Genomic DNA, 15,883 nt, shown 5'->3' with positions numbered 1-15,883 from the left:
TGAACCAAAATTGAAGATTTTAAAGGAGCAGCCAGCTATTCAATAAATCCAGTTGACTTTTTCTGGCATCAATAGGATTCATATCCGAGATCACTTGGCTAAAATGGTGTGGCTTTTAGAGGTTCAGCTATCTTCAATCCCGATAGATGAAAACGTTGTTTTTTGTCATTAGCCTTGTTGGAAATTGCACTGAGAACTTTTGCAAGAAATTCTCACCATGCTTTGGTACATCATGATATGATTGGCGAGTCCAAGACTACAGGAATGAGAGACAGGACTTCACTGCATATGGAGAACAAGAAACATGAGAATGATTCATATACTGCGAGTCAAGTATCTACGTACACCTAAGTGAAGTAGTATATAATCTCCCAGGATACTGGGCATTGTGAACTAAACAATGTTTGTAAATATCAGAGGATACGACGATCAACTCTCTCTCTCTCTCTCTCTCTCTCTCTCTACACACACACATGTATATATATATATATATGTGAAAGGTGATAGCTGCCTATTATTTTTTTGGCCTACCACAAGCCTGCAAGGCTTTTGAAGGGGTTTGTCACGTTTTTCTTAAATCTGAACATACAAGTGAGTTCTACATACTTGATTTTAAAAGAATTGACTCTTGGATAGTAGGTTTTTATAATGTTTAAAAATCAATGATCTAAAATTTTCATAAGCATTCAATGCTTAAAAAAATCATGCTTTTTTATAAAAAAAACATGAACCGAGTGTAGTTTCTTAGCTAATAGATCATGTTGAATACATCTGAAGGGTCAAATTTGCGAAAACAACCTGAAAGCACTCATCCGCTCACAGTAGGCTGGTGGTAGGCCAGGTAGCTACCACCTAATATATATGTTTGCTGTAGTCGATTGTACCTACAATTTAGTTGGAATATCATGATGCCAGTTGTTTTGACTTAATCTAACCTCAGATGTGTCAATTTAGTGGAATGGAACAGGTTTCACTGCTGCTCATCAATTTCTCTATGTAGACTCCTCCGTCTGCCTTAAGTGCTGATACTCTATTAGTTATAAATGAAGTGTTTGAGCTAGGCTTGAGGGATATTCAATACGTTCTTCATGCAAACCGGTGTATTTATCATGACTAGATTTGTAGAAAGCATGCTTTAGGTCCGATTGTTTTAACATAAAAAATCTGATACTTTTTCATTGTGAAGTTTTGGTGCAATATTGGCCTTTAATTTTTGAACTTTTTTAAAAACCCAATTAAGCATCAAAGTTCCTTAATCTATTACAACCTTTTTTATTAAATACATCCATGGGGATGGATTCACAATATGTTTAATAAAATCTTAAAAAACTAATTATGTTTACTGCACACTTTGCATATGAAGCCACCATTATTGTTCCTATTAAAAAATCATGATGGTTTTCCTTAAGAAAATCTCAAAGATTAAAATAAAAGAATTTAAAATTTAACTGACTTCTAAGTAAAAGCAGCACGATGACTCCGATAAGTGGGTGCATCCAAACACCCCTTTAGAATATATTTATAAATTTTGAAGTATTTGATAAATCAGATTCCATGATGTTCTCATTGGGCCTGTTTATGCATGAGTAGATGTCCAGCTGTTCCAGCATTCTTATATGTTTCTCAACTTTCAACATTATAGACCAATCGTAGCTCTGCTTATCTGGCAAGAGCAGTTAGTGCACGTCACCTTGTGTTGGGACGTTGCAAGTTCGAATCCCAAATGGTATTGTTGTATAACTGGTAGGGGTCTGCCTAACCCCAGCTTTCTCTGTCAAAAAAAAAAACTTTCAACATTTGTGTTCCACCATCCAAGGCACCGTACCCTTGGAAGCACTATTGGAAACAGGAATTCCATGCAATGAAAAGCAATTTCACTTAACAAAGGTTGGCAAGGTGAGAAGAAAATAGTCGTAAGTGAATCCAAGGAATCGAGAGTAAGGGCCTCACTGAGAACCGGGTCACTTAATGGGTTCACCACCCTGCAAGGTAAAACTGTGGGTTAAGGACACCTTACGTGCTCCAACCGTAATAAAGCAGCGACAACCCCCCTGTGCTGTGCTAGTGATATTTGATCCTAGGCCTTCAGCTTGACACAGAACCCCGCTGACCACATAGGTAACCAGTGTAGTGGTGCCTTATTGGAGTTATTATTAGTGCATGTCTAGAGAGGGTGTTGTGTGTTTTCCCCGGAGGATGCAGGGTTTGCTACATTGCGTGTTTAGGCGTTTGAATGAGCGCCATGTATATAAGCATGTGGGGCTCATATCCCCATGTGTGTCGGCATCACTTAGCATCGGAGTCCGATGCGGTTGCAAAGACTTAAGTACTCTTTCTCACCATTCTTGCTATGAAATGACAATTCGAAAAAAGAACAAAAATGTCCTTTATCCAGAAAAGGGACTTCTGATCTTAACTCTTCAAAAAGTCCAAACATTCTGTTTTCGCCCTAAACAGTAAACTCCTATGCTGCCAGTGTATCACCCTTTAATGATGCACCATCTGTTGTAACAGGAGCTCCCTTTGACGATGCACCTTTTACCGTCATCTTCTGCTGTTGGAGCACCCTTTGTCATCGTTTGCTGTTGCCGAAGCATCCTTTGTCGTCGTCTTGAGTCCAGGTTTTCGCCTTGGTTTTTAGCTTGTGTTACAACACATTGTTGCCTTCTCGTTTCTGTCTTGTGTTATAAAACATTCTCGAGTTCGTTCCTACCTCGTGGAGACAACTATAAATCGATCAACTGGTTCTATCATTGGTGGGCGTCATAGGGGCATTTGTCGGCCATCTCTTTTTACAGTCTTCTCTTCTTCTTCATTTTTGTTAGGCAATATGAAAAAAAATAATGACGCACAAACATTCCAACAAGTGTCATTAAGGCATCGTAAGTACATTTCTATGTCATCATGCTATTGTTGAAGAACGTATGTCATCGTGAGTGCTATTAAAGCGTTGTTTTGTTATTGCAGGTAGATGTTGTCTTTTTTACAGTTGGAAAATTAAAGATATTTGTAAGACGCTAAGACCTGTTGATAAGAATGCTTGTTTACAGATGTGAGGAAGGGCCTCTACCCCATCCGGTATCATCCATTCACTCAGTATATGCAATGTAACGCAAATCGCGGTTGTAGTAACATACTACTGATTTGTGAGATATTATTTTGTTTGTTAATATCGATTTGTAAGCTATTATGTTGAATTTTTATATCGATTTGTAATATATTATATGATATGTATATCACTTTGTAAGATATTATGTATTTTGTAGTGTCGATTTGTAAGCTATTATGCTGAATTATCGTATCGATTTATAATATATTATGCGATATGTATATTGATTTATAAGTTATTATGTGTTTTCTAGTATCAATTTGTAAGATATTTATAATATGATTTTAAAATATGTGCATGTGGAAATACATTATTGTGTGCTTGCGGTGGCGATTTGTGTATTCAAATCATTGCTTATTTAGCGATTTTTATTGAAATCGCTTCACAGCATCGTAGATATAATTAAATTGTTGTCACGTGAATCGCTATCGTCAACACACATATACGATAAATTGTTTCTTTTATTGGCATAGTAAATAACAACTCGATGCATAGTATAAGCAAATAACAAATCATTGTTGCTTTAATACTGTGATTTATTCAATCGTTTCTTTGACTTGCTTAACTAATTGGTATTCGTTGTTATATCCATCTTGAGTAAATCATAGTAAACATATGCAATGGATAACATAAATTGATATCTTGCTTATGACAATGGTGAGCTTATCATCTGATTGTAGTGAAGATGATGCATCTCAATCATTGGAAAGTTATAGAGAAGTGAACATCTGTACTGCTAGATACAAGAAATACCTGAGTCATATTTAATGCGAAGATGGACGAGACAAGCAAATATTATACTGTTGGATACAGATATTGTCAGTCCATCTGGTGCTGATGAGAAGTGTCACATAGCCTCCCGTTACCAACAACTATGTAGGTCACTTATGCATGTTGCAGATTTGGCATCGAAAAGTGAAGAAGCCTATATATGCATGAGAAAAGTGTTAAGGGAGATACTTAAAAATGTGTAGTTAATTCACCATCAATCTGTTGCAGCTCATGAAGACTAGTCCAAGAAAATGAAAGTGAACAGTAAAGGTGAAAATTATGCTTCTTTTGACCCATATGAGAAGTTGCATCAAAGCGTAAACATCATCTTCAACAAGTCAGAAGTCAATGTTGTAGATTATGATAGAAAAATTCACCTAGCGAAGGGTATTAAAAGGAAATCTACCTTTAATCACAGTCGTCGGAGGACAAAGGGTGCACTAGAATTGGTTGATAAGAAAATGTCTAAGAAACAACCAACCCCTAAGAAAAAGCAACCAAGCCCTTCGCATGAACAAGTATGTAATACATTATATTGTTTCTCATGTAAATTGCATTACATGCAGCTTATCAATATCTAACTTGTGTAATTTTCAACATGCAGCAATACCCTACAGACGTGCACTACAACGTTGGAACCTTCAATCCTCCCGACCAGTTTGAGTGGAATGATGACATCAATTTTACAAGTCTTTTGGTATGTAATTAATGTTGGGAGGATATTTGCATTTCTTGTGAAACTTAATGTAGTGTCTTATATTATTTTATTTTATGACAGAACCAGTTCAATTCAAAAGTGAGCAATGAAACACAGGAATCACGTGTGAATTCTTCAGCTACATAATTGTATTTGATTATATTAACATGTTTGATCGTTGTAATATGTATCATTCACATATATAAATCATTGTCGCATCTAGCCTACAGATCTACAGTTTTGATACCATTGGTAAATCGTCATTGTTCAGTGCTTATACCATTAGTAAAAATTATTGTCTCATGTAGCTTTCACATGTATAAATCGTCGTAGATACAAAATATTTTTTTTCTTTCAGTGCAATTTTTAGTTATAAATGCTAAACATGTGATAACGATTTATAATAGCGAGTTCTTACTAATATAGCATTTACCGACTTCTCCCATTTGGTAAATCGCTAACACTGACACGTTTGTGGTTGTAAACCACGCTGATGAGTTGCATTTACTACTTGTGCATGATCGTTGTTAAATCGTTTGTAGTTTAATTTTTATACCATTAGTAAATCGCCTTTAGGGCAATTTATTTGGTAGATAAATCATGGTACCATGTAGTGTCCTATCACGATTTATGCAATGACATCTATGTCGACCAAAACAGGATAAAAATTGCACTGTACATTATTACAAATCATGGTAAAAGTTTAAGTACAAATCGTTATCTCATCTAGCCTTCACATATACACATTGTTGTACATATACTTATTTGAATCGTTACACAAAAAGTTTTGTAAATAAATTGTATTTAAAGTAAAAATCGGTGTCTCATAATAGAATTATAGAATTACAACAAATAATTATCGGGTTACAAAAATCACATAATGTTTATTCAGTGGCATTTGATGACTCGGATGGACTATGATATACAAATCATCTCTTTCTTTTTCTTGGTGGATTGTCTTTCCTCGGTGGCCTCTTGGTTCCCGATATTATTAAAACCACTGGTAATCATCTCTACCAGTGTACCATATTATGATCGCATTTATCTCCCAAAATTTTGCACCTGCTTCCATAACTCCTTATTCTCCCTCTCTAACGTCTCTAACCTTGTGGCGAAGACTACCTTCTATTTTATGAGTTGTGTTCACTCCTCATCATGTACTGCAACTAAGAGAATAGTTATTGTAGCCGGAGGGACATGGTGAACATTTTTTCTATGTTGAGAGATGACATGCTGGGAGACGAAAGGGATGTATGGGTTCTCAATCTCCAGATTTCGATGCATGGGTTCCCAATATTTTTTGAAATAGTTGGGGTCATATTATTGTTTTTTATAATCATATGCTATGGCACGAACACCTCCATTGTTTCAGCTATCCAATTGTTTCCTGAAACATTTGTGCTAATTCACGTTTATGGCCCCACCATTATTCATCTTTCTTTTCACTTCCACAGGCTGCTTTGAGGTAAACTGTCCCAAGCCAGCTTGTAAAAGAACTCGACTACTATATTGCAACTCGGCTTTAGATTTGTTAAACAACCAAATATCGCAGCCAGACAGTCTCTCAGCCTCAGCAACAACCTCTTGGTCCTCGTCCTCCCTATCTTTATACGGTCTCCACATAACTTGTACATTAGAGATTATGGTTTAGGTATAGACATAATTATTCATGCTAATAAATGTTAAATACTAAAATGATTTATAATAACGACTTATAAATATATTACAATGATTGTTACTAATGAGTGCTTTGTATTAAAATGATTTACACTAATGAATGCTACATATTACAATGATTTACAATAATGAATGTTAAATGCTAAAACGATAATGCTTTTTACTAACGAAGACTAAATCTTGCAATGATCATTACTTAAGAATGCTAAAGATTACAACGATTTACACTAATAAAAGTTAAATGCTAAAGCGATAACGATTTGTACTAAGGAATACAAAATCCTGCAATGATCATTACTTAAGAATGTTAAACATTATAACGATTTATACTAAAGAATGCTAAATGCTAATGCGATAACAATTTGTACTAACGAAGACACAATCCTGCAGCAATGATTACTTAAGAATGCTAAACATTTCATAGATTTACACTAATGAAAGTTGAATGCTAAAGTGATAATGATTTCTACTAAGGAATATAAAATTCTGCAACGATCATTACTTTAGAATGTTAAACATTAGAATGATTTATATTAATGAATATTAAATGCTAATGTGATAACGATTTGTACTAACGAAGATAAAATCTCCCAGCGATGATTACTTAAGAATACTAAACATTTCAATAATTTATACTAATGAATAATAAATACTGAAATGATTGTAAATAGTTTTAAATCATTTACCTCATTTAATTGCAGACCATCTAAAATAAACTTAGCATTATCCTCCTTGACATTTATTGTAGCCCACCAACCAATCTTGAGAAAACCACAAATTGCAGGGTCACACTGAGGATGCAAGGCGACAATATGCTCCCACGCTCAAGCCTAAAAAAATAATATATTAGTAAGACTATAACCTTCAACGATCTTAGTCTATAACTACTAAATATATAATAAATAATTACCTGGATAAATGGCCAAAACCCTCCTATGGTTTTTGTACCCTTACTCGCATGGTAAAGTTGTTTGTACAAGTGTGCAAGCATAGCAACATCTCATGCATAGTTGTTGACTTCATCTAAGTCATCTAAGAACTGTAGTCATAGGTAACTTAACCTCGAATCAGACAAATCTGAAAATAAAGTAAGTTCAAAAAAATAAAGAAGGAAGTCGCACAACTCTTGGTTAGCTCTTTCAGATGCACATATAGTGAATCGGCCTTCTCATTTATTATGTAAAGATGAAACTTTCATCGATGTGAAATTATTTTCACCATAAAGACATTGACCTCAGTCCTTCATCAACATTCCTAAAAGGGTTGTGCACTTGTCTCTTGCGTTATAGTTTGAATCCTGTGCTAGGACAGCAATTCCATAGCATTTAAAACATGTAATTCATGCCACATCTTCTAAGGTCATGGTGATCTCAAAATAATCAAACTGGAATGTGTTCATGTTATGATCTCACTTATTGACCAGGTGAGTCATGGTGTTCCAGCACGTTTCAAAATAATGTTGGTCCAAAGGTCGCTGAAGTGCATATTTCGTAATCAGTCTTTCTGATATTCACTCAGTTGTCCATACCATAACAAAACTACATGCCATTGGCACCACCCTCTGAGCTTTTCACCTGATGCTCTACTCCTCCTCTGACCTCCCTATAACATAAAATAGCATATTATTCATATCAAATCAAAACTAGTTCCATTTATACTTCTAGACATCATTGTACACAGTAATCGTTATATATAATAATTGTTGCATACTCGCTATCACTGTAATCATATATACATTAATCGATAACAAAGTAATCATTATACTTACAAATCGCTATACATAAGTCACAGTAATCGCTATACATAGTAATCGCTATCACAGTAATAGATATACATAATAATATCTATCATAGTAAATCATTACATAATCGCTATATGTATTAATCGCTATCAGAGTAATCGCTATACATAGTAATCACTATCACATTAATCGCTATACATAATAATCATTATCACAGTAATCGTTATACATAATAATATCTATCACAATAAATCGTGACAAACATGAGCGATTTACATACCTTGGTCACGTTTTTCTCTTTTTCATCCCCTCTCTTCATTCTTTGCCTTTCTTGTTGCTCCATCATTCGCTCTGTCACCTCCCGCATCTGCTTTTCTACTTCCTTCCTTCACTCTTTTGTTTCCCTCCTCTGTGTTTTTTACTTCTTCCTTCCTTTCCCTTTTCTTCTCTTTCTCCTCCTGCTTTTTCCTTTCTCTTTCCTTCTCTTCTTCCTCTTGCTTCTTCATTTCTCTTTCCTTATCTTCCTCGTCCTCCTTCTCCTTCCTTTGTTTTTCCTTCTCTTCTTTATCCTCTTTCTCTGTCATTTGCCTTTCATTCTCTTTATTGTTCTTCTTCTCCTTTCTTTACCTTTTTTTATCTTCCTCGTCCTTCTTCTCATTCTCCTTATTTTCTTCCTCATCCTAATGCTTCTTCATTTGCCTCTCCTCTTCCATATTCATCATTTATCTTTTCTTCCCTTTCTTCTTCTTCAATTGTCTTTCCTTCTCTTCTGCCTCCTTATTCTTCCTTTGCCTTTCCCTCTCCTCCTCCTCCTTCTTCATTTGCCTTTTCTTCCTTTTCTTTTCATTCTCCTCCTTCTTTTTCCTTTGCCTTTCTCTCTCCTCCTCCTTTTTCATTTGCCTTTTCTTTCTTTGCTTTTCATTCTCCTCCTCCTTCTTCCTTTGCTCTTCAGCCTCAATATCTGATGGATAATGATCTGCATTATATAATTTCAACGCTTTGTCCCTATATCATTCTCAATCTTCATTATATTTTGGTACCTTTCATAATGCTCATATATATGGGACTAGCAGATAATTTTTTCAATAGTCATCCCATCGAATGGCAGAGGTTTTCTTGTCTTATGAACTTTAGTCATTGCTAACCTATACAACACATAAATTTAGCCGCATCATTATATGTTACAACCGCCTCCCCAAGTATATATTATTACAGATTATCACATTCGTTAAACAATCACCAACATTACAAATCATCACAATATTTGGTTTCATAAGTAAACATCATTGTAAGATTTTAGCAAATTTAAGTACAAATCGAGGTAACTTCATAAATACACATCGCTACTGCTTTAAATGTATAAATTGTTGCTACTTCAAACTTACAAATCATTGTAGAAATCACAACCTTCATAAGAACATATCGTTGTAACGTTTGGGCTTCATAAGTAAACATTGTTGTACGATTTAGCAAACTTAAGTACAAATCATGGTAACTTCATAAATCATAAATACGCATCGCTACTGCTTCAAACATATAAATTGTTGTTGCATCAACGTACAAATCGCTATTGCATTAAATGTATAAATCATTGTTGTATTCCAACGTACAAATCTTTGTAGAAATTTAGCCTTCATAAGTAAATATCGTTGTAATGTTTGGCCTTCATAAGAACAAATCGTGCTAGCTGTTTTTCGATGCCCAGGAGGTGAATAGGTACAAATCGATTTGTTTCAGTATGAAAATAGGTGTTATTTAGCATGAATAGTACAATCAGTTGTAAGATTTAACATTCAGATTTACAAATCGATTTGTTTACATAACGAAACCTTACACAAAACTCACCGAAACGATATGATTTTTGGTAATCCGACAGTGGAGGAGAAACACCCAGAAGGTAGATGCAACCGATGGTGGCAACAATGCTCTCACTGCGCAGACGACGACAAAGGTTGTTTCGACAGCAAAAAGTGCTCTGACGGTAGCAGACAACGACAAAGGGTGCTCTGACGGTAGCAGACAACAACAAAGGGTGTGTCATCGAAGGGAGCTCCTATTACAGCAGATGGTGCAAACGTTTACTACTTAGGGCAAAAACAGAACGTTTGGACTTTGAAGAGTTAACATCATCCTCCTTTTTCTGGATGAAGGATATTTTTGTCCTTTTCTCAAATCGACGTTTCACTTTTGTAGATGAAAAATCTCGAACCGGCATTTCACTTTTCTAGATGGAGGACATTTTTGTCCTTTTCTCGAACTGTCATTTTATGGTGGGAATGGCGGGAAAGGGTACTTAAGTCTTTGCAACCATACCGTACTTCGACGCTAAGTGATGCCGACACACACGGGGATACAAGCCCCACATGCTTATATATGTGCCCCTCATTCGGACCCCCGAACACGCACCTGCGTCTTTTGGCGGGGGGGGGGGCATATAACCTGCTTCGCTACATGTGCTTTACTTTCATGTCTTGTCTTGAAGCTCTTTTTTGCTCCCAAACCCGATATAAATGCAGGATCTTCTGTCTAAGCCTTGGTGAACATGATCATGGTCCAAACTAAAGATTTCATAGAGTCATTGTGGACACGAGGAAGTCCATACAAAGAGCTGGGTTCATATGACTATCTGGGTCCATGGGTCCATGATCTTAACCCAACTTATTATAGACCAGTGCAAATTTCAGATGACCACCAAACTTTTTGTTGTAAATAATTTTGTTTTTTTTTTCTGAGAAGAAACCACCATTATGGTTTGAACATCTCATATAAGGGCCGATATGTTCCACATTAATCATAGCTCTGCTTTGGTGTCTAATGTAAAACTCCTCAAAGTGCTCCCACCTCGCCCACCAGAAAAGTCTTTCCATTACTTCCGCCTTATGGCAAGGGATGCAGACCCTGGATATCGAACTTGCAATGCCCTTCAACTTGAACTGACCCACCTATCCAGGCGTGTGAAGCCCTTATGGGCTGGTTGTCAAGAGTATATCAATCAAAGTTTTCTCAATTTTCAATACTCCTAAAACTGTGATCTTGTGTTAATCAAATGACCCACAAGTTATCTCCCATTAAGCTTGTATGTCCAAATGATCAATTTATCCATAAAAGATAACTAAACAACATTTTAGTTTCAGCCTTTGAAACTCATCCTTGTCATGCCATTTACATCTCAAACAGTAGACAATGATAGAGAATAAAAAGCTTACCTTGCTTTGGTATCTTTGAAGCTCGGCAGAATGAACATTTTGTTTTAGATAATATAAAGGAAAAACCCCATCACCGACAGCACATTGGCATTTATTATGCTTTAATGGTAGAAAAAAATAAAAAAAAAAATCTTGCTGAGCATAAGGGAAACTGATAGATGCATTTCAATGAGGGTAGAATGGTAACTTTAAATTCATAATAAACAACTAAAAATTAAACCAATGGTGGTAGATAAATGTTAGGGCGGTACAATTGCCAAGCTTGATCCCAGCCTGGCTTGTTCAAACTTGACTCATCACATTTGAGCCGTGCTCAAGCTTGACCTGACCCTAAACATCCTTGTTCAAGTTGGGTTCGTGTCAAAGCAGGAAGGAGCTTGTGTAAGCTTGGGCTGCAACACGTCAGTTCAAAACAATTTTTTTTAAAACCCTTCTCAGAATGACAACAGTAGGTATTGCAGGAGGAGCCACCGTGAACAGGTCTTTGATGCTAGACTTGGTTTCTTTGAGTAATAAATCATAAAAAAAAAAAAATGTTGATGACAGGAGGTGGGATTCGAACCTGCAACCTCTCTTTAACGAAGAGGATGACCAAGCTGTGGTGTAAATAAATGTAGCAGAGCCTGAGCTGTTCAAGCTTGGATCGGCACATGTGAGCCATGCCCAAGTTTGTCGAGGCTCCAAGCTTTTGTTGTGGGGCCCTTGTTTATAAATAAGACATTTTCAAAAGTTATAAAAAGTTTGGTGAGGGATGTACTTCTCATTGGTCTGCGGAGGTCTCAAGGGTTTTTTTTATCAATAGGAGGCCGGCCAATGTGCGGATACGATATGGGAGATTTCTCTAAAATTACCCTGGAGACCATTCCCAGATGGAGCCCCTGAAATGTCATTACCTTTGGTTCTTTGAAATGCCAAAAATGCTCCTCACAAGATTACGAGGACATCCCAAATCGACCGTTATAAGCAACGAACTTATGAGAACTGCAAGCCTTCACTATGGCTGAGATAAGAGGAACAGTGCATGGTGCTCCTTGCTGCTGGAATTTCCGTCGATTTTCGGATGATGGTAATCGCAAAAAAGGGTATGGGATGGTCTGGCTCAGATCCTGTACTAGAAAACCTTCTTCTTTACTCTGATCGTGATGCCACCCACTTTGAATTATGGCTGTCTCAGGCAACTTGGTTGCGATCTCTCGCTCCCCAATTCTTCCATCTTCGCCAAACTCTTGCAGTCGTGCATCGAAAATAGGTCCCTTAGAAACGGCCGCAGGGTGCACGCTCGAATCGTTAAGATCCAATTCTCTGATGAAGTCTTTATCCTCAATCGCCTCGTGGACATGTACTCGAAATGTGGGTGCTTGGACGATGCCCGCCAACTGTTCGATAAAATGCCTCGGAGGAATACTTTCTCTTGGAATGCGATGATCACCGGGTACGCCAAATCGGGTGATATCGAACACGCGCTCCAATTGTTCCGGGATATGCCTTTTCCTGATGAAGTGTCATGGAATGCAATCATTTCGGGATTTAGCCTTCAGAATTACTGGGAGGACGCATTGCAATTCTTTGCAAGAATGCATACTGAAGGATTCCATGTGAGTTTGTTCTCTGTCAGTAGTGTTTTGTGCGCATGTGCTGGCCTGGGGGCTCTAGATATGGGTGTCCAGGTTCATGCTAGTGTTGTTCGGTCGCCAATTTATGGTAATTTTTATGTCGGCAGTGCTTTGATCGACATGTATGCAAAATGTAGGGAGGTGGGGAGTGCACAGTCTGTGTTTGAGGAAATGCCTGAGCGAAATATGGTGTCGTGGAATAGTTTGATAACTTGTTATGCTCAGAATGGTCCTGCTGATAAGGCATTGGAATTGTTCTCCATGATGCTTGACCAGGGTGTTTGTCCAGATGAGGTCACATTGTCAAGTGTGGTCAATGCATGTTCTTGCTTATCAGCAGACAGGGAAGGTGCGCAGTTGCATGCCTTTGTTATCAAATCTAATTTTGGAGATGATATGGTGCTCAGTAATGCTTTGGTGGATATGTATGCTAAGTGCAGCAGACTTGAAGATGCTAGACAGGTATTTGATAGGATGCCATTTAGAGATGTTGTGTCAGCTACCTCTTTGGTTTGTGGATATGCGAAAGCTGCAAACGTTGAAGATGCTCGTAAAACTTTCTTTAAGATGCCCAAAAGAAATGTGGTGTCATGGAATGTTCTTATTGCTGGTTATACACAGAATGGGCAAAATGAAGAAGCCTTGAATTTGTTCCAGCAGCTGAAAAGGGAATCGTTCAATCCAACCCATTACACTTTTGGCAATGTACTTAATGCATGTGCCAATCTTGCAGATCTGCAGCACGGTAAACAGCTCCATGGTCATGTAGTGAAGCATGGTTTCCAATTCAAATCTGGACCAGAATGTGATATCTTTGTTGGAAACTCACTGATTGACATGTATGCAAAATGTGGATCAGTTGAAAATGCCTATCGAGCATTTGAGAGAATGAAGGAGCGTGATCGAGTCTCGTGGAATGTAATGCTTGTGGGATATGCACAGAATGGGCATGGAGATGAAGCCCTTGGTTTGTTTAGGTATATGATAATATCAGGAGAGAAACCTGACAGCATTACAATGATTGGAGTCCTATGCGCGTGCAGCCATACAGGGTTAGTTGATGAAGGCTGGAGATATTTTCATTCTATGACCAGTGAACATGGATTGATTCCATCAAAGGATCATTATACTTGCATGGTTGATATACTTGGTCGAGCAGGTCGTCTGGATGAAGCTGAGAAGTTTATCAACAATATGCCAATCCTTCCTGATGCAATTTTATGGGGTTCTTTGCTCTCTGCCTGCAAGGTTCATGGTAATGTTGAGTTAGGGAAGCGAGTGGCAAAGAAGCTCTTTGAACTTGACCCTGGAAACTCTGGTCCATATGTACTTCTTTCAAACATATATGCAGAGTTGGGGAAGTGGCGTGAAGCTGTCAAAGTAAGGAGACTGATGAAAGCTAGGGGTGTTATAAAGCAGCCAGGGTGTAGTTGGATTGAGGTTAGAAACCAAGTTCATGTGTTCATGGTAAAAGATACATCTCATCCACAAATGGAGGAGATATACAGACTGTTAGAAATGCTTGAAATGCAAATAAGAGCTCGTGGATGTTTTGGTGATACAACTTCTAATTTGTTTGAGATGGTTGACGAGAAGAGTGTTTAACCTACATTTACTGCAACATTTACTTGGGTTGGTGTCCCAATTTTTTATGCTGTAGTTTTGCCATAAATGGTGTTTCTGGTTGTGAACCATCGTTTTTTCACAGATATAATATCACAGGCTTATTTTTCTTTTGTGTTCTTGGTACTGTTTATATTATAATTCTTACTTTTCTATGTAATATTTTATTTGGATTTCCTCCATTTCTAGTTTCTAGACCACATTTTCATGTTGTGCGACTATCTAAAAGCTCTCTTCTCACAAAAAATTTAATCTTCTCAAAAAAGACTATCTAAAAGCTCTGCAGATCAAGGCTTCATTGTTTCAGCAGCCATCATTTTATGCTTTAATATCAATTTCCATGTTCCGTAGGTCTCCGTTTTCTGGCATTTTCAGTTAACCATATAGATATACCTGGTACCTGATCTTCTCCCTCAATCTACAACTCAAATTGCAGTTAGGGCTATTTCATTTTAAAATATTAGAAATAACAAAATCACAACATTCTATTGACCTCCTGACAGGGTGTGTGCTCGCGGTGTGTGTGTGTGTATTCTAAACACCTTAGTGCAAAACTCTATTTTTTTCATTTTTTTTTATTTGTTTTTACATCTGTCCCTCCAGATTGATCTACATGTCTGGTTCAGTAGAAACTGACCCGCGAATCAGGTTTTTCTGACATGTCAGATTTTTTGGAGGTTGAAAAATCAGCAGCCTAAAATGTACCGAGGCTTTTACCCCAAGTCATATTTTTTGTCGAAAGAATATGATCCAAGAGTTGATTCCTACTATGTTGAACAAATCAATGGTCAGATTTCATCAAAATGACCTCCCTTTACGAGCTCCACACACACGGGCCGGGCCAAAAGCCCGGATCAGGCCGGCCTGCTGGGAAAACCTTGGCCCATGGCCCGCCCTTTAGGCCCGTGGGTCCTAATCGGGCTGGGCTGGGCCTATTATATTATATATAATATGTTTATTATATTTTATATATATATATACAGACGGGATCTGGACCCATTGACAACCTATGTATGTATGTATGTATGTATGTATGTATGTATGTATGTATGTATGTATGTATGTATGTATGTATGTATTATAAAGCCATGTACTAGAATGCTTGTGAGCTAGGAATGTGTCTGTCTGCTAGTACAACAACAACAACAAGAACTACGCCTTCATCCCAAAACAATTGGGGTCAGCGATATGAACCAAAAAAAGAAATTCATTTTGGGTCTTCCACATGAATCCTTTTCCTCCAATCATTTCTATCCAATGCCATGTCCTCGGTGAGGTTCAAAGCATTCATATCCTTTCCTATCATCTTCATCCAAGTCTTCCTAGGCCTACCCCGACCTCTTTTAACTAATATATTTTCCCATTTCTCCAACCTTCTAACTGGAGCATCATTAGGCCTTCGCCTGCCCAAACCACCGTAAATGATTCTCTCGCATCTTATTTTCA

General features: G+C 37.3%; 1 protein-coding gene across 1 annotated transcript; it reads left to right on the top strand.

Annotated features, from left to right (window-relative positions):
• The first annotated feature begins 12,083 nt into the window (after window positions 1-12,083).
• On the top strand, window positions 12,084-14,545 carry LOC149838265 (pentatricopeptide repeat-containing protein At2g13600-like). The gene is made up of 2 exons (XM_090007649.1): window positions 12,084-12,283; window positions 12,376-14,545. Exons 1-2 carry the CDS (start codon window positions 12,198-12,200, stop codon window positions 14,417-14,419), a joined length of 2,130 nt encoding a protein of 709 aa, XP_089863775.1. The 5' UTR covers window positions 12,084-12,197; the 3' UTR covers window positions 14,420-14,545.
• The last annotated feature ends 1,338 nt before the right edge of the window (window positions 14,546-15,883 follow it).

Source organism: Nuphar pumila, chromosome 5, assembly GCF_984573655.1.
Source record: "Nuphar pumila chromosome 5, dmNupPumi1.hap1.1, whole genome shotgun sequence".
In the NCBI taxonomy this organism is placed as follows: domain Eukaryota; kingdom Viridiplantae; phylum Streptophyta; class Magnoliopsida; order Nymphaeales; family Nymphaeaceae; genus Nuphar; species Nuphar pumila.
The sequence above is the reverse complement of the archived record's forward strand: the minus strand, read 5'-3'. Positions and strand labels throughout refer to the sequence as shown.